Consider the following 26,299-nt stretch of genomic DNA (forward strand, 5'->3'; position numbering starts at 1 on the left):
CTACTCAATGAAATCTAAGTGGCATAAAACTGTACTTACTCGTTTAACAATACTAACAAGCGAATAACTAAGTGTTTTTTCCCCAGTCTAGTATTTTTTAGGAAGGACTCTCAAAGTCAAAATGAAATAAATACACACAGATGCTGCAGGACTTTGTCAGTCATATGTATCGTCACCTATTGTCTAACAACCTCTGTGATGCTTCAAAGGTGGAGCATAAAGGTGAGTCTGTGGTATTAAACCAACAATGTTACAGCGTTGAGAAGGCCAACCCCATAGTTCTCAACAGTCATTCCTACAGGGTAAGGCGTTGCTCTGAAGGAGTGGCAGAGAAACAGACTCTCCCATAAAGCAGGTCTGTCCTCTGGATGGACGAGGTCTACACTTGACTATACGACAGAGCAGCTGTCTGATTAGGACTTTATTCTTATTTTTCCCAGTACAAATCTTGCTATGCAGGTATGATGCTGACTTTTTAAGGAATCTCTGATGCCCTGAAGAGATCTACTGCTGACTTTTCTTTTTTAAAAACACCTCGACTTAAAGAATTTCTGTTATATCGTTGATATTTTTCACTCATTTTTCTCACCATCAAGACATGGTTCTCTGGATTATCTTCCCCATCCTCCTCTCTCTGGTGTCCTGCATTGGAACATGGAGTGTGTAAGTTTGCAACAGTATCACACTTTATCTCTACATGCTGCTGACATGATCAGAACATTTGGTTTTACAACCTTTTATTCTTCGTCTGTCTGTGTGCTGACATGCAAATGCAGAGTGAACACAGTTTTAGACTTTAGGTGAACTTTCTAAAGGAGCTGATAATATACATCTCAATTTAAAAGACTGAATCCTGAAGCTGCCAGGTGCCAAAACACATCACAACTTCTTCACGATTATTAAAGGTGCACTATGTAGATTTGGAAGTGAAAATTGAAAGTTGGAAACAATTTTATGCTTTATTTTGTGAACTAAATACACAAATTTTACTCAAAGAAAAAAAAATGGGTCCCAGGAACACAGTTTTAATCTAAAAGCTACCAGGAGAGTTATGGTGTCACTGTTGCGGGCTCACCACTAGAACTTCTCACGCAGCATTTTATCTTCAAACAGTGTTTCAGGGACTACATTTTCCACTGAGGACAGTTTGTGTATAGAGTTATGAACATATAGCACAAGTACATTTCTCCAACTTTCACATTCCTCTACCAAAGCTCCATAGTGCACCTTTAAGATTGACATTTGAGCTGTGTATGTTCTGACAGCGAGATTGAAGTCATACTGATGAGACTCTGCCTTGAATAGGAAGTGATGAAATGAATTCACATTATTTATAAATCTTTTTCAGCAAGCTGTTTCCCTTTTCTGTGAAAAAGCAGCATTCGAATTTCAAAGCACTTAGTGTCACGATTTGGTTTTCTTATTTTCAGAGTTTATATTTTCTTGTTGTTTTAAGTTCTCATTCTTCCCTGATGGTGTTGTTTCCCTTGTGTGTTTTCTAGGTTAGTCTTTAGTGTTTCATGTGTTATTTTGTAACTTTGTGTCCTAGTGTTTCATTATGTTCTAGTGTGTTTTGTTTCATTCTTGAGTTCTGTGTGTGAACTAAAAACAACAAGAAAATCTAAACTCTGAAAATAAGAAACCAAATCATGACACTTAGTGCTCCGTACAGGTATGCGTAATGAGAAAGAAATTTAAATATGCATTCTGACTAATTCGGTCTGACGTAAGGTACAGTGCGTCCTGTTGTGTCAGCAGACAAAATTGTTCCAGAACTTGTTCCATCGTATCTTTTTTGACAACCGTTACGCTCTACAGTATTTTTAAAAGCCAGAGCAATGACGTTTCTTCAGTCTCTTTTGTCATCCACTTCTATGACGTATTTATCTTTGATCTCGTAGTGACTTATCTCTTTTCAGATGGTAATGGATAAACAATACACTAAATTGCTGGAGCTTTTTTTTCAATGATATGAAAATAATTCAATTGCAACACTTTTCTTTGTCCTTTCATGAATGGGACCCTTTTTTTTTTTTTACTTTTTTCACTCAGGATTTTGATTTGAGTTATTTTACACAACTTACATGCACTTCCTTTGTTTAAATTGTGCACCTTCACTTTTTACAATACATTGTCTGGTTTGTCAACCAGAGGTTCTGTAAAAACAATGTCTAGAAAACAATTAATCTGCATGAAAAAAACAAAACAGTTAGAGCTTAGCAGACATTCTTCTTCCGCTTCAGTATATTTCATTTACATGTTACTATCCCAGCAAAGTAATCAAGAAAGTGTTGTTAATGACATCTTAAATATTGTCTTTGCAATGTTAGATATATGTGTGCTGGTTAACCAATGAATCAGCATGAGAATAAAATGAATTAGGCGTAGTGTTTTAATTTCTACAAATGTTTTTTGTTTCGGCTTAACGCTTTAGAGTTAACAAAGAGATGTATGAATTCATCCCTGAAATCCTTCTTCTTTGTTCCTGTCATCGAAATGATACTGTAACTAATATAAGATATATTTATATCGTTATTGTCTCTGTACAAGTACAATGAAATACTGTTGGAGCAAACCTGTAGATGCCTAGTAGAAGTAAAGATAGAAAATATAATAAATACTAAACCTACTAATATACACATTTTAAATAACCTAAAACAATCAAATTTACAATAAGGCTGACCACTTTGTTTGAACAGGGGGAAATGATGCCTTTTAGATGAACTAGTACTGCATTTCAATGATGCCTTTCATACAGTAATATACTGTAGTTCCAATTCAGCCCCAACATTAAATGGTGATGTTTTAGTTTGTCTTTTGTTTTATCATTTCAGATATGGCATTGCTCTCGCAAACTATCACGTGTGCTCTCTCAGTGACTGGTGAGTTTGGTCTCTACTTTACAGATGAACATAAGAATGATGATGCTGCAGATTTTCCAGAACCTCATGTATTGTCTTTTCAGGGGGGATGACAACTATTGCAAAGGGAATCAGACCACTGGATGCTGTTTTGTTCCAACTATAAGGTGAGCTACAGGCCTACTTGCTCATTTACCTTCTGCTTATACTTTCCATTACAATCAAATAGCGGAAAAATAATCATTTTTAATGTTCAATTCCAGCTCAAGTGGAATAAATGCACCAGAAAATTCCCTCTTTACAGCCACGATCAACGCTGGAGCCTTCATGTGTGAGTTTATCTGCTAAGTACCAGACACATTATGAAGCCACATGATTTGATTCTTATTTGCAATACCAACTGTGCTCTCCTTTCAGTCCTGCTGTTCTGTATGTTCCATCATGCACACGTTATGGAGAAACATGCGTGTCATGTCATGCAGAGCAGGATCGCGCTGGCGTTCGGTGTGGTGGCATCCATGGGGGCATTTGCAGCTGGAAACTGCAACGTGAGTATTAATTACTCCTCCTGCTGAATGTGTGAAAAAAAAAAAGTAACGTGCCGTTTTAATCTGACGCATCTGAATCACAACCGGCCTTATATCCAAACCATGACCTGACTTCACTAGTTAAACAACAACGAAGCTGAACAGCCTTGATTTGCCTTCCTGGGCGGAAACAGCGAACAAAGCTGGTGAACTATTTGTTTTATGTCTCCTGTAATGATTTGGAGCACATGCAGAGTTTGTGCAGCACTTTCCCAGATGTCATGAGGTTTAAAACTAAATGTAGGAATGAATTTCTTCACAACTTAATGTGTGCTAAAGACACAATGTCAACATCAGCATTGTAATCTTTTCCCGTTTTAAGCTGCCCAAACAAAACAATTGCACCACTGTTTCTCCTGCATCATAAACTTAAGGTCAATATTTTGTTGCTATGTAGTCACACAGAACCATAAAACCAGAGTGAAATACAACTTGTGATTGTTCTTCTCTTCACACTACCATTTGTAAGATTTAGATTAAATTGGGATATTTCTTAGAAAAGCATAATTAATCTTTCTCTAATTAAAACTGCTATTTGTTACCTTACAATAACCTATTTGTTTTTCTGGCTGCATGGACGTGGAGGTTGTTTTTACTTTGTCTTTATATTTCACTGATTAAACATTCACTTAAAACACCAACACATTGTTTATTCAAGCTCTGCCGTGATTCCAGCTTTCAAAACATGACAATGAAAACTTATCTGCCTCTCCTCCACAGCCGGGTTACCTGGCTCTCCTGCACTACTTTGGAGCTGCCGTCAGCTTCATGTGCATCTGCTTCTACACCGTCCTGCTCACCTCTCTGACCAGGAAGTGTGTCCTGACTGGCTATGAGAAGATTCTCCACCCGCTGCGCACCTTCTCTACTGTAGTCCAAGCTATCGTCACCATCTGCTGTATCCTTTTGTACATTTTGGGGCTGAAAACGGCTGTTTGTCGGCTTAAGAGTTCAAAGCTCTTCTATTTGAGGGCATTTGTGCAAGACGGATGGATGGATGGATAATGCTAGTAATTTGTTGTTGGTATGACTGGAAACAGGACATTTGATCAAATGACTCCAGTAGTGACGCCTGTTACCTTCTCCAGCTGCTCTACAACACTAAAGTTCCTCTGTGCCATATGGATCCAGTCTGCTGCTCTGTTTACAAAGTGGGAAAGGCTGAATGACAGTCATGTAGAACAAACTAGTAGTATGTTTAACTACATCAATCTTTAACCAGTGATTTCCTGTAACACCATGGTAGAAATGTAACACTCTTATACCTTGAAGCTTCAATGTGACAAATCAAAAGTCCTCCGATGGAGCCGTTTATGGTTTGATTTTAAGGTCAAAGGAACTTTAACATATTGACCTTGTGGACTATAAACAGTATGTAGTGTGAAGTCCCCATTTAAAGCGCTGGTCCAAATTTGGTAACACTTAAAAGTCTGTATCAATCCAGTTTTTTCTTTGAAACTCCAGGATAAAGACGATCTTGATAAAGTGATCATTGGATTACCAGATTACCAAATCCAGATCATTTTTATCTGGATTAAACATTTTAAACAAAGGTCCAGGCACTTGAAGCTCCTGTGAAGAGTTTTTTTTTCTGGTCATGAATCAGACTTATATTAATATGAATGCCTCTTTGTGACCTAAAAAGACAACAGGACCATCAGGAAGATTTCCTATTTCCGTACTGTTATTATTCAAGCCTGAAACCGCTTCTGCAGCGTAGGTGTCAGGTAAAGGGCTAAAAAACATACTGAAGGAACGACCTTTTCTTTGTCATTTTCCGCAGCAAAGATTATCGATGAGTGATACATTTGTTAAAAAGCAATACTTACAAATGTACTGCATGGGCAAAATCAGCAAAGAGAGGTGCGGCTTTGTTGGGGTCCAAACCCAACCTAAAGATCCTCAGGGGAGCTTGAATTGTTGCTCGAGTCAAAATATATTTGTTTCTGTGCTCACTCGTGTACAACATGTGTGCACAGCAAACATTTAGGCCCTTTAAAATGTGAAATATAGCTTGGGAAAAATTAAATAAAGTAGCAAACAAATATGTGAAGTAATGTATCACATGCAGGACAATGAACTGTCCTCTTCCAGCATGTTTGATCTGTGGTTAACATATAAAGGTCTGTTCGATGCATCCTTAACTCAAAACCCTTCAGATACTGTTTTGTTCACCCAGGATCAGTACTTGTACGTCCACTTGGCGGCTGTATTCGAGTGGATGCTCAGTGTAAACCTTGAGCTTTTTGAGCTCAGCTACGCCGTGGAGTTTTGCTTCTTCTCGTCCTACATGATTACAAATCTGCTGCCCGAACGGGAGGAAGAAAAGCCTTTGATGATGACTCTGTCGTGATATGAGGCTGCCAGGGTCCAGCTGAGGAGCGTGGGCGCTGAGAATGGACTGAGTAAGACATCCTTAGAAACTGTGGCTGGACAGTAACATTTTGAACTACCATGAACCAGATGTTGAATGACACCTGTGGTGAGAAGTGGTTAAAAAAATTGTATTTATATGTATAAAAAAAATAACTTAAAGCATACGAACAAAACACAAAGGAATGTACTTTACTTTTGCTCAGGACACATTGCTGCTGTGCCAACAGAACAACCTAAAGGTATCATACTTTTGTGTACTTAATTTAACACTGATCAGCCGTGACCATTTTGACAACTGACAAGGTAAAACAAATAACATGAAACATCTCTTTACAAATGACAGCAAGTGAACATTTTGTCCTCAAAGTTGACGTGTGTGAAGCGGGATGAATAGGCATGAGTAGGAATGTGAGCGACCTTGACAATGCACCATAAATGGTTCAAGGAAGGGAAACCAGTGAACTTGCGAAAGGATGTGTAGGCTGGCCTGTGTGGTCCTATCCAACTGCAGAGCTATTTGAATGCTTGTTCTGAAACAATGGTGTCAGAACACACAGTGTTTTGTATCCGGCTGCTTAGTCGCAGACCTGTCATGGTGCACAGGCTGACCCTCGTCAAGCGCCCAAAATGCCAAGAATGAGCCTGTGAGCATTTGAAGTGCACCACTGAGCAAGGGACGAGGCCCCAGATCGCAACTTACAGGACTAACAGGATCTGTTGCTAACGTCTTAGATACATCAGCACACCCTCAGAGGAATAGTGGCGTCAGAATCAAAGCAGCCCTGACCTGACAAGAGGGACACCTACACAACATTAGGCAGCTGGTCATAATGTTATGGCTGATCAGTGTATATTTTAATAAAATGTTTTTTTTTTGGTTTGTTCACATTAACACATTTTTTGTTGTTGTACAAAAGCAACAAGCTGTGTAAACTTCCTCTTTGTTAGCCTAACAATGTGGATCTGTCAAGTCTTTAGCGCTTCATAAAAATAACATATATAAGTCTGGTTATTCTCTGTATGCACATATAGGATAGTGTAAAGATACGATAAAGATAAACTTTATTGATCTCCCCCATGGGCGACATTTTTTCATTAGGCTTGGGTACAAGGGTGGAGAACGTCGCAGTACACCCATTCACATAGTCTAAGCCCCTGTGACGAAACGAGAGCCAGTTAGACTGGATGATTCACACTGAGTGGCATTCACACGAGTCACTTTTGACAAGTTACTCACACTGTGTACTGAATACAAGGACGTTAAGAAAAAAAGTGACAAATCCTGAAGAGTTGGCTTGATCACGCACAGAGCAGTGGGTGTAGTCTGTGTCAACATTCCTAGGTGTGGGCTGGTTACAGGTGTTTACAGGTATCCCAGATCATGTTTTACAACAAAGCAGAGGGATGTTTGCTGAATGTATTTCCGCCCGGATAATAATATAATTTATACTTCATTGAATGGCTTATAGATTTAAATTGGTAGATCTCAGTATTTGTAGTCTAATCCTTATTTTGTCTTTGAGTGGGCGTGGCTTACTTGAAATAGGTGATGTCACATACCTGGTTCAGTTAATGTGAACAGACTGAATGTTTTTTGTCATAGTTTTATAGAAATATAAACAATTATTAGATTGCAATAAGGATGTTGGATTAGAGCTTTACAGTTTTATGGATATGCACAGATCCAGGTTATGATTATGAAAATTATCACAATAGTATTTTTTTTTTTACATATTTATTCTATTTTATCTTTGCTTACTGTTTTTAATAAAATTAAAATATATATCCCAAAACAAGTGTTGTGGTTGATGATTAATCTCAATTAGATCCTTAATAATATTGACACAGTACATAACAGACTGTTGAGTAACTAAAGCTGAGGCAATGACTGAGGATAGCCAGACATCATGAAATGACGGCTCTCTGAGTACAGCTGAGTTTTGAAATAACCCTTTTGAGTACCCTAACTTTGAAATAAAATCCAAGGGTGCTTGTCAACCAATTCTAAAATTAACTTATTTGTTAAAAAATATTGTATATATGAAGACATTCATACATATGCTATTTAGAGGATATGATGTACAAGAAGTTGTCAGTTCTTTAAATCAGCAGTTGAATTATCATTTGATTGTCAGAGTATCAAATACGATGCGTAACAGTGTTTTTGTAAAGATGTTTCAGAGACTTCCTGCCTTCAATGTCGCTCCATAACTGTTGGGTGTGTTCACAGACATAATTAATAAGTTCACATAATTTTTCCATTGATAGAAGTGTTTAAATCTTGTTTCTGTCGCCCCCTGGTGGTGATAATGTTCTTGTTGACAACAGGTTATGATACATTTTTAAAACGCATACAGTTTCTGAAAACGAGACATCATGGTTCTGGTTTTAATGCAAAGCACTTAACCTTTACTTGAAAGAAGGTAATATACATCCTGGAATTACAGATAATAAAGATACATTATGAGCAAAATCATTTCACAATGAATATCGTCTTTCCTTTGCACCAACCAAGATAGGAGTGTGACATTATCTACAGTTTGTTAGGAAGAAAACAGTGAAAAGCACACCTAATTCTGTCAGAATCTTTACTGTATAGTACACTGTAAAAAAATGTAACCTCTATGCAGTAGTCCACATTATTGACTTTAATAACAAAAAAGAGAAAAGAAATAAAAATCAAATTGAAAATAACAAAAAAACAAGTTTCATGGTTTCCTTTAACTAAGTAGTTCAACTGCAATGCATACATTATAAATAAATGTAAAGGGAGGAAAAAAAAGTTCAAAAAGTACTACAAGCAATATTCCACAATTCCAGCGTGGCTGAAACAACAAGTGGCCTTAAATCCAAACCCTACACGTTGGAGTGTGACCAGGCCTTTTACACACCTTTAAGATACTGGAGATTCTTCATGCGTAACACTTCTGGATAACTCAAGTTAAAAAATTGACCTTAAAATTTGTTCAGTGAGAGAATAAGTTGCGTACTGTCTTTTCCCGTGAGGTGAGAAACACTTTTTGTATGGAGTGAGAACTCAATATGAGAAGAACACAAGAAGAAGTAAGATAAGAAATGTTTTGAAACTCCAAGCCATTAAAGTAGTTTGAAAAAAAAAAAAAAAAAAAGCTTGTTCTCAGCTATGCACAGGGAGGTCATTAGTATCTATCACAGAACTCTTCAACTCTAAAAGCAAATCAATTGTGTTCCCCATATCTTCTCCTTTAAGACCTCATTATATTTAACTACCACCCCACTCTCTTGTTTGGGGAAGCTCCGACTGTACACACAGTGAACAATTCTCTTTTTAATAAAAGGAAAAGACTCTATAGTAGTCGACAACTCGGAAATTATTATTGTGATGATGCGGTTTGGTAATTGTTTAAATCTACAGCGAGTTGAAATAGGGGAATATGGGGGAGGGTTTCAAACTGAGTACATGTTCTTGGTGGTGGATCCGCTCTTGCTGGATGTGTCGTCATGTGACTGGTAACCGATCAAGGCTTTAATGGGGACGGTCAGACGCTCTTTATAGAGTTGCCTGTGGAAAGAGAAAAAAAGTGAATTACAGCTTAGTGCCTCCATCTAGTGGTCAGTCACAGTAAGCAAACCTTGAAGGGATAGTTGATTAGTTTTGAAGTGGGGTTTAGAAGAGATACTTTTCAATAGCAATTGAATTTACATAAACTGTTTTCACACATGAAGCCTGGAACATTTCTGAAACATTTCTGGACAGCCTTCTCCCTGAAGTTTTCTAAATATGTCCCTCACAGCAATTTACCTGTGCTAAAAAAAAAGAGGAGCTGCTTTATAACACACACCACGATCCACACTTCACTAATCGCGTGATATAAATCTCTTTATCAACAACTGCTTGTCTGCAATGCCTTTTCATTGCTCGTCAGCTCATCCCAACTTCATGCAGAAATTTTAAGAGTCTGGCAGAAAAGAATCAGGTGAAAAATGCCCGAGTTTGTGTTACCACAAGCAGCTCACCCATAGAATTCAAGACATTTTTTTTTTGTTTCAGTTTTGTGAATGTGTGAAAACCCCAATAAAGAAGAGAACAGTCAGCATGGACCCTGTTTAGAGACGCCACCCTGAAGAGCTATATGGAAGTTTATCTGTTCATCGCTTTGAACCGGACCACGCAAGACAAACATACTTAAGCCACTTGGAAAAGTCCTACAGGTTTGAAGCTCCTGTTAAATAGTTATGAGCAGTGTTGTCTCTTTATGTGCTAGAAAAGCAAACAGGACCATTAGAAAATCTACTATTTCTATTCTGATATTTGTAATACCTGAAACCCCCACCATTTGTTAGTCAGACAAAGTGATTCAGATCATGTGACAGGAACATCCTTATTTGACATTTTTCACTGCAAAGTTTCTTGATGAATGATACATCTGACTGTTAAAGAAAGCAGCACGACACTTTCTGTTTCAAAATCACTTGTTACACAGAATCAGAAAAGTAATACGAGGTCCTGCTTTGTCCAAAGGAGCCAAAATCAACACAAACCAAACCTTCCTTACGGAGTCTTCAAGTGTTGGCTTTTTTTTATGAATCTCTAACAGCACTATGCTGCATCTTCCCATAGCTTACATTATTTATCATTGAACGTGTTATTTTTAACTCACCCTATCGTCATGATGGCGTCCCGGTTTTGGCAGTTGCTCGTCCAGATGGATATTTTGTCACCTTTAGGTCTGACATTGACCACAGCTCCACACACATCTTCACTTGCCTCATCAAACGACTCGCCAACTAAACACAAGAGCTGCAAAACAACCGAAGTGTCATGATCTAAATGAATCAGTTTCATTTAACAATGAATCACAAACACGAGGAACATTTCATTTTTGATCTGTCATTTGCCATCAGTGGCCTTACAGTCTCCATCCAGTAGCGGTCGAGGTCATTGTGTCTCTGTTGTTTGTTGAGGGTCATCAGCCATCGACCCCCCAGCTTGTTCCTGTCGTCCTCCCACATTGGCTTGATCCCATCCTACCACACGAATGAATTATCTGTTAGCAAAGCATGGCGCTAATTTGACTTTTAAGTCTGCTGCTCAAATAAGTGTGAACGGACATGCTGTCATTTAAAAAAAGAACTCACCTTAAATAAACAATAATCACAGCCAAAGCCGAGTTTGCTAGGTTGCTGTATGTGGTTGTATAATCTGTAAATTACACAGAATAGTGATACCTGTTTAGATCAAATGTACATTCAGTAATAAATTCTTCATCAATTTGACACTGAGTGCTACCTAACACTAAATCTGTACGTCCTTTGGGGCTTGTGAAAAGGTGCCCGTCACTTTTCTATTTAAGTTGTTTGCATAACCCTGTGGAGAAGAAAATTATAAAATATATTTTTATATCTAAACCGGATTTATTTTACTGAATCAGCTTCAGAGCTTTTAAAAAGAGGACGACTCATCTCACTGCAGAGTCACAAACTATGACTGAGCCAACAAAGGAAAAAGAAAGTGCATCTCTTTCATTTTAATGAAGCTTCATGACACGTGATCTTCTCCTCCTCTGCAGTATTAGGTTTAATGTACTCTGGCATGATAAAAAATACTGATCAAAACTGCAGAAATAGTCTTACCAATGTTTAATTTATATGACAATAGAGTGAACAATCATAACGACATTACACTTACGCCCAGAAGTCTTCCACTGTGTCAAACTTGGAAATGAGACGCAGGTTCTCTGTCCAGCTTTTGCTCTTGTCATTTTTGAAATACCACAAGGCCCATCTGAGAGAGGAAAAGAAAAGACGAACAACAACTGTAAGAAAATGAGAAATGGTGTAGGTTTGTTTCAACACCCATACCAGAATCATACCAGCCAATGAAACTGCCCAAAATGCAGAATCAGGTATCACATACTTGTAGACCAGTCAACTAATCAGACGCCCCCTCCCCCCTCCTGGTTTCAGGTTAACGTCTGGATTACAATAATCATCAACAACAGTGAGGTGCTGGCAGAGAGTGTAATGTTAGTCAATCCATAAAAATGAAAGTAACATTATTCATGTTTTTTTTTTTTTATCACAGGTGTATCAGAGAGGTTCTCGGTCTCTGTCAATTATCAGAAGCTTACTATTGGAATCACATAAACAAACAAAATATATAAGAAAAGACACATGAAAAAAAATCACAATCAATTCATTGTTTTCAGCTTGTCGTTTTTTTTATACAGTAACTAAAAACAATATTTCAGAGAAGTGTTGATGCCACAGTTGGGGTAGAAAATGATTTCACAGCTAATTCTAAAGTTTAAGTACATTTTTAAACTTAAGTTTCATTTTATTTATTTGTTTATTTTATGTTTTATTTGATAGGGGCAGATACAATAAACAGACAAACTGAAAAGAGCGATCCAATGCTATAATTATAGTGTTTAAAGCGGATGCTAATTTGCAACACTTGAAAGTTGAAGGTCTTTAGTGCAAATAAAAGATTCAAACAGTTAAAAAGGAAAACAGCAAGAGTAAACTGGGTACAGCAGGATACAATGAGACTCACATTTAACATAGCAAACATAGCTGCAAAAAATTAAACATGAGTACAAGTCTGTACTCGTGGCATTTCATTTGAACTTTGGTAACTCTGCCACTGTCCAAAGTAGCACAAGACTTCTCTTCAGAAACATGGAGAGTGCCAAAATAAACTACAAAGTGAGGAGTTTAAAATTAAATATACAAGTACACCATCTCCTTGGCTGTCAGTGTCGGGTTAACCATTGACAGCTACATTGTTTGTATGAAGTCTGTGGCAGCTATGAACAGCAGCAATATTCATCTATTCTGGCATTTGAAACAGAAGCATGAAGATGATAAGGGGAACTTTGTGGCAGTGCGTCACAAGATAACCCTGAAAAAACACCAGACTCATTTCCACTAAGTGGTCAAGTTCAGTTTTGGTATGGTAAGCATTTGTTGGCTTTTCCCACTGTCAGAAGTTGGGAATGATACCAACATAAACCAACCGTACCGTCCTACTTTTTTTGCTACCCTTCTGTTGGGATGCCAAGCGTACCGATCTGACCCTAAAGCGTAGTTGTCACACACTACTGTCCGTTGATAGGTTGAAAGAATCGTCACTTCCCGTTTAAGAGCACTAATCGAAAGAACAAACACCAAATGTGCCGTGTTAAAATATCCCGTGGATTTGAGGGAGTCATTTCTGTCTTTCCTTGCCTCCTTCTCTAAAATAAAGCTCGTCTTCTTCTTGTGATAAACAGCCACATGACCACAAAATGCTTGACGTCCTCCATTGTTGCCCGTCGTTTACTGTGTCACATTATTTAGTAGCTGACGCGGCTATCTCCATACGTTACCTTACCTTCCAAGTAAGGGTTGGCTGGCTGTGGAAACGCAAGCAAGATCAGGGTTTACTGTACCCAACTACTAAACCAAAACTGGACCACTTGGTGGAAACAGGGCTATATAAAGCTTTAGCACCAGTTGTATCCCATTATAGAAAGGATCCAGTTGGAGAGGCAGTAACTTTTCTCATTGTCAAAGACACATAAGGCATAAGGATTATACTTCATCTAATGCATAAGAACCACATATGCTATCAAGCTACCTTAATGTCATGCTTCACCCATGTGGATTGATCAAAATGATAAGTGTGGTGGGATATAAAAGAGATAAGGTTTTACTAGAACAGGTTTTCCCAAGCCCTACGCCCTGAGTCCTAATAACACAGATATGCACCCTATTTCACCACAGCTAGTGACAAAAGCATGCAGATCAATGCAACAGCACAGAGAAAGCCAGCCATCATCAGCACCACAAATGCAGCCTTTGTTTCTGACGGTAGCTGTGATTCTTTCATCTATTCCCAGGAGGGGTGGGGTGCACTGAGAGGACACCAGCTGAACCCTGTGCCCCCCTCCCCCCTCCCCCCTCCACAACAGTAACCACACATCAACCCCACCCATGTGCGATAAACACACGTTACTACTACACTGAACCGAGCTCAGGCAGAGGGTGAAGCTGTGCTGCCGCTGTCTAGCAGCTCCACTGACACACATCATTACACAACAGCGGCGGAGAGTCGAGACAGGCGCGACTCCACTGGTGGTGAACCCAGCTGAGGACACAGTTTGTTTACATGTCCAGTAGAAGCATGTAAACTAATGTTGCAGACAGCAGGTCAAGTCAATGATGGATTTATCGAGGGCTCTGATCCTCTTATGACAGAAATTCTGTACGACTAATCGAATGTGAACTTCTTCAAGAAGTCTCTGAATGCTGATCCAGTTAACTCGTTTCCTCAGGCGTGGGTGTTGTTTTGCAAAAAAAAAAAAGGTGAGGCTGTGTTGTCTAACGTGGGCTCATGTTTGGAAATAAGGGCCAAAGGAGTGAGAGACTAAAGGAGGATCAACTGACAAGCTCTGGCAGCAGTCACTTTGTTTGAAACATTAGGTTACTGAGGTTATGAGAGCCTGAAGAGGAGAGGAATTATGTCTATGTTTTACTAAATTACACATCTTGTTTGATCTCAGGATTTTTATTTTCTGATCCATCCTTTGTATGACAGCAGAAATAATTGATACATAATGTGAATAAATGGGATTGAAGAGACAATGTCACATCAACATAAAATGTGTAGGAGCTGTAATGACTCATTTTTAGTTGATTTATAATTTGAAAGAAACGAATGGTCTTCACCAGGGCTGAAAACAAAGACCTTGATGGTTGAAACCTGTCTGCTTTTTTAAAATGATCTAACCTTTATAATAAAGGATTTTTCATGTTTAATGTGCCTTTTGCTGGTTCAGTTTTCTAAAATTTAAGGGTTTTCTGCTTTTTGTCATTTATAAAAGAACCTGAACAGTCTTTGGAATGTGAAGGTTCAATCCTTGATTTATTGACATTTCATTCATTGTCTGGAAAAATCTGGAAGAATCACTTCTCTGTTGTATTTGAACGTAGAAATAAATAAAGATTATTATTGGATATTTAAAAACTCCATACATTCTCAGTCTCCTGTTGTTTCCTGATGAACTCCTGTATTCATGTATTTAATGCCGCTCACAGTGTTTGTTGTTTCTATTGTCGGATTCTATGTGGTGGTTGTTTTTTTTCCCTCATAGTTGTTCTCACCTGGCTGTGAAACAAATTTCTCCTTGTGGACAATAAAGTAAAGTTGAAGTTGAAAGGTTCAGAAAAATATGTTTTGGCCGTCATTATCTACCAATCTGTGCTAATCATATCAGACATTAATTGTGTTACTGTAGATTCATCTCTCGAACACAAGAGCATCTTTGCATTTTGATTATTGAATATCTCTGCAAAAAAGAAAAGAAAGAGCCATGTATAAAAAAAAACTATAAAAAGAAAAACCTGAAGATTATTGTATGAAAATATATATAAAAATAAATAAAAGTAATACAAATATGTATTTGCAGAATAAAAATAAAGTGTAAAAGTAGTGTGAAGTATACGAGTGTTATTCATTTGTTTACCAGTTTATTAGAGTGAACCTATTCCTCATGTTTTAAACAAACTGAATATGTTTCTCTTCACTTCCCACGGATGTTGGTTTCCTCTGATTTCAGTATCGTATGTAAATCTAGTTACATGACCTGAAACTCTGAATTGATCATCACACCTACTTATGTTACAGCTTGGTAAGAGAGATGTGCACACTGTACTGTTCAAATGTACCTTCACAGAACACGGAGTGATGATAACCACGCTCCTGACTTTAACGACTGCAGACCACACATCTACGCTGTTGGAAGTCTTGTCCAGACAAAAGACTCCACATGCCTCTTTGCTGGTTTGACTTCACTGACCTGCCGCTCTTTGCACAAGTGAGGTTAGAGAAGCGTTTCCGACTAACACCAAATTTCTCCGACTTTGTCTGAGGCCATTTAAGAGAAGCCACAATGACAAAACATGCAACAACATACTTTAAGTCACCACTTTTTTTAAGGCACACCTAGCTTAAACTAATACAGTTCAAGTCATGTAAAGAGGTGGACTAAATAATGGACATGGTGACATGCTGATGATGTACATAATATACTGCTTATTAAGTCTATATTTGTGAATAATATTTCACAACACACCAACTTCCTCACAGTCAACAAACTGTTGTGAGGCATGAGAGGAGCTCCAACATGTGGCTGTCAAACCTCCATCATTAGGAGTGGATGAGTGGAACAATCAGCGTGTATTAACTCGGCCACAGTATGTTAAAACACCAGATGATGAACACCAGCATGACAGCAGACACCACGACCTTGATCTCCGAGGCTGGACTGAACAGGCAGAATGGTCTAGAAGTGACTTTCTACGTGAACTGCTCAGCATTTACTAAACGGCACAATGCTCCTGAATGGGTCCTCACTAGCAAACAAATGTGATAACATTTCTAAAGGACAATAGTGAACGACGGTTAACACCACCGACACGGAGAACCGGACGCTAATTCTTTTATGTTTAACACTAAAGCCTTTAAATCAACCTCTCATTTTCAGGCATTTGTGATGAGGTTTTTTTTCGCAGTCTCTTTTTTTTGTTTTTGGTTGCTGTGGCACACTACAACTAAATGCAAATAACATCCAGATGTTACAAAAGTGAGTTTAACATCATGCTCTAAAATCTGTTTGCAAAAAAGGAACTGATAACATTTTAACTCAGTTTACAGGCGATTTGGGGTAAAAATGAATCCTCAGAGTCACTACTAATCAGGAGGCTTTCACAACCAGCTGACTCTCTTTTAAAACTATGCAAGGAGCATGACTTAAACATATTCATGTCAATGTTCAAGAGTCAGGAAGTTTATAACCTTTAAGTGAGGAGAATAAGATTGGAGAGCTTAAGTGAGACTTTCCATGAGACAGGCCAAAGATCAAATGAGTCATTCAGTACAAAATTAGACCCATCAGACCTCTTCTCTTTTTTTGGACAAAGTTGAAATAAATCAGTTAACAATTAAATATATAGTACGTAACTCTTGAATTTGTGGACAATAATTCAGCTTTATAAAAAGCCACAAAAAAAGACTGCATATTAATCCTAACACATCTAATATAAAGTGGAAAAAATGAAATACATTATTTATACCTTTATATCAATGACACTTTTTCCTTTTCCTCTCTTCGCAATTACTAAGAAATAAATACGACCTGCTCTGAATCCATTCAGTTTCATTCCTACAAACTCACAACCACATCAAATTAAAGACAACTTCTTTTCCAGATGGAATTTTTGTTGTTGTAGATCCTTCTTTCTTTCAGCAAAGTGTATTATTAGTTTTATTCAATTGTCTTACAAATAGAAAATACCCATAGATTAAATTGAAAGAACTTTGAAGGTTAGAGGGGCACACGAGGGTCTTGGCAAAGCTTCACTGACTAAGCAGAGGTAAACTAAAACATAATTCTGGCAACCAGAACCAGGTCCTTCCTAATGTGACCCGTCACTGATAGATAGATTGATAGATGGATAGATGCACAGGTAAAAAGCAGTACAGGTACATTGGGATGTGTGTGCAATGGTACACTCTTGCATCTTGTGTTACATCATTTGTTTGTCTTCTAGTAAAAGACCATAGTCCCGATATGTCTTTCATGTTTCTTTACATAACCTTGCGTCTATGCCAAATATTTAAAAAAAATAATAATAATAATGAGGGCCTTCTTACAGCAGTTGGGCTTTTAGTTGAGAAATGATTAAAAGTGCTAAAACAAAGCTAAAGACCCAGCTCTTTCATGAATACCTACTAACTTAATGATGATGGTTTCGATATCATTGATGATGATGGTTGTGACGATGGTTTTTGTTTGATAATGGTGACTTATAAGATGGTTTCTATACTGATTAGAGCTCTCAAGAACTGCCCTCAATGTTGTGCTTTGCCTCTGGTCACTTCCTGTCAGCACCTGTGTGTCCAATCGGACTCAAAGCTGATCGTTTGCTCTTACTCACATTGTTCCCTTTTTTCTAGATCCTTGCTTGTGTCGTACTTACTCTCTGATGTACGTCGCTTTGAATAAAAGCATCCGCTAAGTGAATTGTAGAAGTGCAGAGTGCAAAGTTTTGACATTCAAAAAAATGCATTTTTATGTTCCAAACCCAGCACTGCGAGTGGTTGTTATGCAAATCTCCCCGAATATCAGAAGCCTGCAGTCTCTGTAAGCGACAGCACCTTTCAGTGGAGACATCCTGTGAAACAGCAGCTGTTTTATTCTCACCTGTTTTGCAAGGGGTGCTTGATATACTGCTCAGGATTCGCAGCAACAACTTGAGTGTCAGTCGGTTGATCCTCAGTTTCAGGTGCTTTCTGGAGAGGAGGGGGGGGGGACACAAACGCACACATTACATCTACATACAATCAATCAATTTTTATTTGTTTAGCGTCAACTCATAACAAGTGTTCTCTCGAGACACTTTACAAAAAGCAGGGAAAAGACCTTACTCTTTGTCTGTTAACATTACAAAAGAGCAGGTAAAAAGACCTTACTCATTGTTATACAATAAGTAAACACAAAGCTCATTCAATTTAAATATGCATGTCTAATCCCTGTGTGCATGCGCTTTGATTTGCATCATTAAAACACAGCTTGCAGCAGTTGTGTGCAACACTATGACAAAAGAAATTTACATTTTATCAATTACATTACAGTAAGATACACATGGGATTGTGTTTACAGTTCTCTGTCGAAATGATTTGATTCAGTTTCTCAGGTGACTTTCTTTATTTTATTAATGCACTCTTTTATTGACATAATTAAAATAAACTATTATCAAGACTTTAAACCTCAAATGGCATTCAAACAGTCATTGTTTATCCTCAGGGAACCATCCTATCACACCCTACAAAAATACAAACACTACATATTCATAAACATTTGATATAAAAAGGTGTTTTTTTTTAAATAACTGTTAGTGTTCAGGTCTTGAAGTTTAACATTTTAAACTCATTATACTCAACAGCTCAGAGAAAACAACTTCCACAGGGCTCAAAAGAAGAATAAATAGGTAACACACTGTCTATGGTTTGGTTAAGATTACCATCGCTACCACTAGTTAGAGGAGAAAATGCTAAGCTAGCCACAAGCTACACCCACACGTGTCCAGATTATCAGAGATGTAATAAATATTATCATCGAATTAACATGTTGACGTGTTGCTAGTTGACCAGCTTATGTTTTTGTTGGGTGCATCGAAGTGTAATAAAACAAATCATCGGCTGGAGTTTGAATGAACGACGTCCCGGGAGTCCCCTCCCTGCCAACAAAGTCAGGCACAGCCTCATCCATCACATTGCTGTGCATGCTAACGCTAATGCTAACTGTGCTCCACGCGAACTGGCACATCTGTCCACGAAAACCCCGGCAATGTGTCAAAATGACGGGCTACGTTTCAACAGAGCAAGACTATATAACAAGGTCTTTTGATATAGGTAAGGTGTAGCGACTATTTCCCATGAAGAATAGTCAAAATGTAAGGTATCTCTTGTCTCTCTTACCGGCTCCGATGTCGCCATCTTGACACTAGAAATGTTCTGCCCGTTCAGCGCTTCTGCGTCACACTCCAACCACTCACACAACTACGGAAGCCGCCCAGGTCCAGTTTAAGGTGCGCGAAATCAAAGAAAGCTGAGGGTCTCCTTATGAAGAGGAAACATGGTCAGAAGTCTATTTCTTTAACGTTTGATTGCCGTTTCTATGGAAGCCCATGTCCGCCAGGTGAAAAAATAAAAATGAAAATAATAAAGTCATAATAATGAGATAATGATGAGATAAAAAGTCGAAATTATGAGATATAAAGTCATAATAATGAGAAATATGAGATAAAAAGTCAAAATTCTGAGATATAAAGTCATAATAATGAGATAAGTCAAATTATGAGATATAAAGTCATAATAATGAGATATAAAGTCATAATAATGAGATAAGTCAAAATTCTGAGATATAAAGTCATAATTATGAGATAAGTCATAATAATGAGATATAAAGTCATAGTAATGAGATAAGTCAAATTATGAGATATAAAGTCATAGTAATGAGATAAGTCAAATTATGAGATATAAAGTCATAGTAATGAGATAAGTCAAATAATGAGATATAAAGTCATAGTAATGAGATAAGTCGAAATTATGAGACTTTATTATTTTCATTTTTTTTCTTAAATGACAGAAATGGGCTTCCATATGTGTCTCTACATCAGGGATGGGCAACTTTGGTCACAGCAAGGGGCCACAATAATTTAATTCTCACTGCCAGAGGGCCAAATTGTAGCATACAAAAACGATTACAGTCAAGTTTGTCTCCAATTTAACTCAACATATGCCAGTGATCAAGTATTATTAGTAGTAGTAATCATTTATTTCGGTCACAATAAAAAACAAAAACTTTTTTTTGACCGTAAAGGTCTAGGCTGAAGCTTTAGCTTATTACACCTACCCTTATTACAAATCTTATTATTTAAGACACTACTAGGTTAAAAAAATAATTTCTTTCAAAACAAAACAAATGAAACAAACAAAAAACGAAACAGAAGTCACACTCACAAAAAACAATCAAACCGACCTTTTATATTTGTTAAACACCATTTTTTTAAAACAAAAGTTTAAATCTGGAAAGTGAACTACACATTCTTTATTCCATGGCACAAGTATTCCACAAATTAAGCACAAATTAACACCTGTTCTTTATGTTTGTCCTTACCTTTGTTTTTTTATACTCACCTATCCCCTTTAGTTCATACCGGCTCTCTCTGGTTTCAAAAAACCTCTGAATACTGTTCGGAAGCAAAAGATTGTGTGCCTTGTACATTATCTGAGCAGTTTTTAGACCTAGTAGATCGCTGAATTTTAACGCGTGTATGTTAATAAATAGTGCGTTAGTTGGTTCATAATAATCAGATCTATTTAAATTTCTTATAGTAATTATTATGGACATACTTCTGGCTTTCATGATTTCATTTTTGTAATGTTTTCTTCATGTTTCCAATTAATTGATGTGTAAAAATTGACCAGAGGGCCACGTTGAGGGTTGACGGGGGCCGCATGTGGCCCCCGGGCCGCCAGTTGCCCACCCCTGCTTCTACATGGAGAGTGCTACGGATAAAAAATGAGACAGAAGATTGATTATTATTTGTCAAATAAGAAACATAAACCTCACCAGCTTACATAACATTTTTCTAAAAGATGTGATGAAGCACTGACAGCCAGGACATGTAATTATGATCTGTTAGACTTTTTAAACACACTATTAACAAAATAAACCAATGTCTGCTCCTTCTGATACACGCTACATTTCAGTGTCAAATATTATCTACTGTCTTCCTCTACATTCATTGGTGTATATATAATGGGCTATTATATCAACAGACAGATTATGATGTGTTATTTATAATATATCTCAATAGGGTAAATTCACAAGCATGCCAGTTGTATACAAACTAAGCTAAATAGATAAATAAAGAATCATGAATCATGTAGGCCTACATTAAATCAAGACAGTATCTATGTAATTTTTATTATTCTTAAATCACACCAATTATAATGAGTGTGATTTATTATATTTTTGTTGATTTTGTGTCTTTGACTTTTCTACACCATTATAGTAAACTTTATGAAATATCTTTGTACTTTTATCATCACAGACTGAGTTACTACAACACTGAAATGATCCCTTTGATTTCCATGGAGTCAATATAACAACAGAGTCTGCAATGTATCTATGTAAATATAGTGGATTTGCAAACATTTTTCATTTATTATCATTTAAAAATAGCCATGCTGAACTCTGCTGATTATAAAGTAGAACAACTAAGATACACCCAGTGAAGCTCAGCATAATTACTCATTTTTCTCTAAGTCTGTGTGGGCTCTCAGTTATCCAGGAGCTCAATATATTTTTAGTTGTGTGGTTATGGTTTTAATAATGAGTTGTAGATTCTCTTAAACCTACAAATTTAACTTAATACCTCAACACTTGAGTTACTCACTGAGTCCGTATTAGATGATCTCAACCTCAGTGACATCATCTTATCAGCTGTAGACACAAAACTCCCAAAATAAAGTTATGATTCATGCCTGCACATTAGGAGGACAAAGTGACTCACATTCCTCAGCAGTAAGTCATCCAGTGTGTTAGTTTGGGTAACTAAGAGAAAACAAAGTGAAAGCCTATTTGGCTTTCTTGAACTGAATAAAGGCCATAAAGTGTCACGCTTGGTTTCAGCCATGTTTCTATATAAACTATGACGAGAGCTCGGACACATACCTGAACTGAACAACACAGTTCTTCTTCTCTTACATGTGTACACACACCCACACAGGAAATACACAACAAATGAGGACACAGGAAATCGTGGTAAGGTCCAAAATATAAATATGACTTTATTTCACAATCCCGAAAGAGATCAGCCATCCATTAAAGGAATGCTAAATTGAGTCTCTTCTCAAGTCTAAACTGGATATACTTTCAGCAACATACAGTAATTTAGTTTCAAAATAAGCAAAGTCATCCATTGTCTAAACACCATTAACAGTACAGTAAAAACAATATGGTTCACATATGTATTTACAGCTTTTCTACTCATAAAAGTTTTTTGTTTTTTTTTCATATTTTTTAATGCTGGTGCTCGTTGTTAGTTCCTCATTGATACAAAGACTTTCAGAGTGGACTGAGAGCGTCGCCCACATGAAATCAATAGAAACATTTACTAATGTAACTCTACCATGTTCAAAAATGTTCTTATCTAAATCGGCTTATTTAAAAAAGGTTTACATTCATTATATTTTGTGTGTGTTTCAGAATAGTTGGAGCATGTGGTTACACGTGGAAGACTTTTGAATTATTTGTGATGGAAATCTGCAATCATTTGCTTTTGACCTGCACTTAAACATCACGATAGATGGTGGGAAACAAACACCTCTCAGCCTGTTACCAGCCAGTTACCATCCAGAGAAACAATAGAACTTTAAACCACATAACACACCAGTGTGCAGAGTTTTTAATCACCATTAAAAGCACCATGCAAGCACCGCTCAGTGTAAGGTTATAGGTCAATGAACTCTGACATCTTGATCTGTTAGCACCAAAGGTCAAAGTCTGTAGAGACCAAAATGTTTCTCCAGCACCAGTGTTGATGTGAAAGATTTTGTGATGAAATGACAGATTTCTAAAAAGAACAGCTTCTGTGTCATGGTTATAAGAAAAATAAAAAATCCTGACTAACCAGGATTTGAACCTCCTTATTCAGACCCTGCAAGAAAGTGATCTGTAAACAAATTCTTCACAAGGGTTAAGCACCCTGAAATCGTCTCAGGTAAATTGTCTGACTGTGATGTGGTGTTGAAGTGGTTTTCAGAACTAAACAGAAAATAAAGCAGAAAGGAAGAAAGAGTTTGAAGAGTTTGCGTCGGCTAAAACAGTTTTGTATTTTAGAATATTAACATTAAAAAAACTGGCAAAATTGTGTTGACATTTTAGACACTTTGTGACTTCTTTAAAAACAGAGGTATATTTAGCACCATTTGAATGTACAGTAAGTTGGTGAAACAATCACACTAGTGCCTCATGAAATAGTGTTTTCAAACATGCACAAAACACCTGAACATTTATCTGACATTTTGGAGATGAGCTGCATGTGTGAACTCAAACTTTACCCGGACTTTTTCCTACCAGCACCATAACAAGATTTCCGCTTTAAGTAGTGTGAACACAGCAGGAAATATTCAGGAAAAGTCACTGCAAGCGAGCAGGAGGGGGTTATGGCATTTATATGACAAGACCGGTGTGATCATTGTGCACGCAATGAAGCTGCTTCACACTTTTTTTAGCTCACCAGTTTGTTCTTTTCCACTAGTTTGATGACTGGGAAAAGCATTGACATAAAGGCAAAAAAAAACTGTCATTATTGTGTCTGACTTGCCATCATGGATTTCCCAATTGTAATTTTTCTGTCATGCCTTGCCTCCTCAGACCCCTCCTTCCCCCATCAGACAGGGAAAACTTCACGCTGTGAAAACAATTGTGTGAACAAGCACCTCAGGAAGATTTCCGGAGCAGGCTCTCCTGACATTTTTGAAACATTTTCAGGAGTGCATGAGTGAAAACAGCTAAAGACTTTTGAATTTCTTTTCCAGAAGGTGAATATTAGTTAAGTGCCAACAGTGATAAGCACTTCATTGTTGCAGCATTTCACAATCCTATTATACTAAATTTCACGAGATATGTATCAATCAAAAGAATAAAAATCCAATAATAGAGAAATACTGTAAATATAAAACCGGGTTCATGCTTAGCTGTCATATATATCTCTATCTGTACATACATATCAGGCCTATGTATTGGGACCTTTTTCAAGTTAAGTTTAGAAAAACAAAAAAGTGCTTTTTTAATATGCCACACGCAGCTGTGAATCAAAGACAAACAATCCAGATGGAGAGAAAACAAAGAAAAACAACAAACCAAAATAAAGTACATCTCTTCCAACACCTGCCCACAGACGCCAGAGGCAGCAGAAGGAAAAGCACAATGCTACATGTGACAATCTGTAGTAAATATATGTACAATATGAGTCTTGGTTTTGACATTATGTGATGGGATGAGTTTGCTTAACGAAGGTTACAGTGAGAATGGCACCAATGAAAAGAGCCGATAAGAAAAGAGACTCTCATGAAAAGAGAACTATTGGCTGAAAAATAAAGAGCATAATCCTATTGTACAACATAAATCTGAGCGTCAACACATAATGAAGGGTATCATAGAAATCTTGCAGTAAACAGGCTTACACCAGGAATTAAATAGAAATCGTTCTGATCAGAATAAATAATCACATCTTTTTTGTTCTCAATCATGTATATAAAACCAGTTTTAAAACATCTTTAAAATGCTTCAAAGCACCATCTCTTTACAATAAAAACACCCAAACTCACAGTTAAAAAAAGCCAACAAACTTTGGTCTTCCTCATCACTCCGAAGTCAGAGACAAAGAAGGACAAAGTGAAACAAACCGATATTAGAAAAGCACAATAAAAACAACGTAAAAATGAGAGTAGCAGATTGAAGTGGATTGAGGTAAGGCAGAAGCACAGGGTGTAGGAGTTTTCTCTGTGTGTGTGTTTGTGTGAGTAAAACATGGTGACTAAGTCCAGCGGTTGTAGGGACCCGTCACTTGGGTGAGAGCATAGGGGGACACAGTGATGACGCCGTCCCTTGTTCGAGTCCATGCTTGACGTGTTGGGACATTCATCATCTTCTTTTCCTCCTCTGCCTCCTCCCCCGTTTCCTTCTCCAGATCCACACCTCCGACTCCGTTGCCGTTATTCATTGGGCTGTCCTCCATCCTTAATCTCTCCGCCTCCTCCTCCCGGTCTCGTTCGCGCTTTGCCATTTTGGCGTCCCACATGGCCATGCCGTGACCTGGTTCATTTAAGGATTTGTGCTGGTAGAAGACCAGGGAGATGCGGGTGGGGTGGCTGCGGTTTGGGCGGAGGATGGGGGTGGTGGCGTGGAGCTCTCGCCTGGCACACTCTATTAAGATGGAGCCGTGTGATGGTGCCACCGCGACCCCACCAATATTGTGGTCCAGGAAGTTGTGCTCGCTGTCTGACCACACCTCCTCCTGCTTGACTTCCTCTGGTTCGAGTGGGAGAGTCTGCTGGGGAAGAGGGAGAGACGGGAGCTGATGGAGGCCATGGCCCCTGACCTCTGGCCTGACATCTCCGTCAGCCCTGTGGAGTCCATTGAGCCTGCTGAAGAGGCCCTCAGAGGTAGGTCTTGGGGAGAAGGAGGAGGGAGAAGGAGCACTCCCACTGGGGGAGGGTCTGTGCAGAGGGGAGCACTGCTCCTCGTTGGGTTCGGTTTTAAAAGTATGTGGGAAGTCACTAAGGGCGTTATGAAGAGGTATACGTTCTGACAGAACACTGTGCTCACCAGTCGACGGAAGATATCCATTCACGGCATCACTCACTGTCTTATAATAAAGAGCTGCACCATTCTGTCCAAACGGGACATGGTGGTTGGGGGAGATGACCTCCTTCTGTGGGCTGACCCCTGCATCCAGAGGGGGGTAGCTGCTGGTGCTCTGGTTGTAAGTGCTGGGTTGGTTCCTCTCTGGTAGGTACCTTCCAACGCTGACTGGTCTGGGTGGTACTCTGTAAGAGCTGTAGAAGCCCTGTGGCTCTGTTTTGGATGGAGAAAGATGCGTATGTGTACAAATAAATGTCGTATCAAAAACACATTTACACTATCATCAGTAATCATTTCTATTCAGAGGTTGGCACAGTGAATCAATAAATTGACTGCCATTAATTGATTAAAAAACGTGTTCACTTCAATAGCAGTAAGTCAGTTCATTCTGACTGTTATTAAAGAACTAAAGTTAACAATAACTGGCTCTTTTTAATGTCGATAGATTTGAGTTCTTAAGAAGCCATGGTGCCTGGGAAAACTTTCAATTACACACTGTGTCTGTATTGAA

General features: G+C 38.0%; 3 protein-coding genes across 4 annotated transcripts in view; 1 reads left to right on the top strand and 2 right to left on the bottom strand.

Annotated features, from left to right (window-relative positions):
• The first annotated feature begins 308 nt into the window (after positions 1 to 308).
• Positions 309 to 7,620, top strand: si:dkey-228d14.5 (uncharacterized protein LOC796266 homolog). The gene is made up of 7 exons (XM_020648110.3): positions 309 to 663; positions 2,835 to 2,882; positions 2,966 to 3,028; positions 3,125 to 3,192; positions 3,279 to 3,409; positions 4,169 to 4,346; positions 5,608 to 7,620. Exons 1-7 carry the CDS (start codon positions 599 to 601, stop codon positions 5,799 to 5,801), a joined length of 747 nt encoding a protein of 248 aa, XP_020503766.2. The 5' UTR covers positions 309 to 598; the 3' UTR covers positions 5,802 to 7,620.
• Positions 7,621 to 8,198: 578 nt separating this feature from the next.
• eif4e1c (eukaryotic translation initiation factor 4E family member 1c) lies at positions 8,199 to 19,442 on the bottom strand. Its single transcript, XM_020648111.3, has 7 exons — positions 19,329 to 19,442; positions 18,052 to 18,140; positions 11,493 to 11,588; positions 10,943 to 11,006; positions 10,718 to 10,831; positions 10,465 to 10,604; positions 8,199 to 9,365 (listed from the first exon to the last, which is right to left on the bottom strand). Exons 1-7 carry the CDS (start codon positions 19,344 to 19,346, stop codon positions 9,251 to 9,253), a joined length of 636 nt encoding a protein of 211 aa, XP_020503767.1. The 5' UTR covers positions 19,347 to 19,442; the 3' UTR covers positions 8,199 to 9,250.
• A 2,741-nt stretch (positions 19,443 to 22,183) lies between these two features.
• tet1 (tet methylcytosine dioxygenase 1) overlaps positions 22,184 to 26,299 on the bottom strand; it is a 31,165-nt gene continuing 27,049 nt past the window's right edge. For both annotated transcript variants that reach the window (XM_020648095.3, XM_065959377.1), the window contains one exon: positions 22,184 to 26,001. In XM_020648095.3, the coding sequence (XP_020503751.3) occupies positions 24,962 to 26,001 (1,040 nt within the window). In that variant the 3' untranslated portion in view covers positions 22,184 to 24,961. The remainder of the gene's footprint in view (positions 26,002 to 26,299) is intronic.

Source organism: Labrus bergylta, chromosome 10, assembly GCF_963930695.1.
Source record: "Labrus bergylta chromosome 10, fLabBer1.1, whole genome shotgun sequence".
In the NCBI taxonomy this organism is placed as follows: Eukaryota; Metazoa; Chordata; class Actinopteri; order Labriformes; family Labridae; genus Labrus; species Labrus bergylta.

What these genes read in the sequence shown, in the direction of transcription:
- si:dkey-228d14.5 (XM_020648110.3), top strand. Translation starts at nt 599, where the DNA reads ATGGTTCTCTGGATTATCTTCCCCATCCTCCTCTCTCTGGTGTCCTGC. An exon ending in TGCATTGGAACATGGAGTGT is followed by an intron (nt 664 to 2,834) that starts GTAAGTTTGCAA and finishes TTATCATTTCAG; the next exon opens with ATATGGCATTGCTCTCGCAA. An exon ending in TTGCAGCTGGAAACTGCAAC is followed by an intron (nt 3,410 to 4,168) that starts GTGAGTATTAAT and finishes TCTCCTCCACAG; the next exon opens with CCGGGTTACCTGGCTCTCCT.
- eif4e1c (XM_020648111.3), bottom strand. An exon ending in AAGCACCCCTTGCAAAACAG is followed by an intron (nt 11,589 to 18,051) that starts GTGAGAATAAAA and finishes TTCCTCTCTCAG; the next exon opens with ATGGGCCTTGTGGTATTTCA. An exon ending in ACCGCTACTGGATGGAGACT is followed by an intron (nt 10,605 to 10,717) that starts GTAAGGCCACTG and finishes GTTGTTTTGCAG; the next exon opens with CTCTTGTGTTTAGTTGGCGA.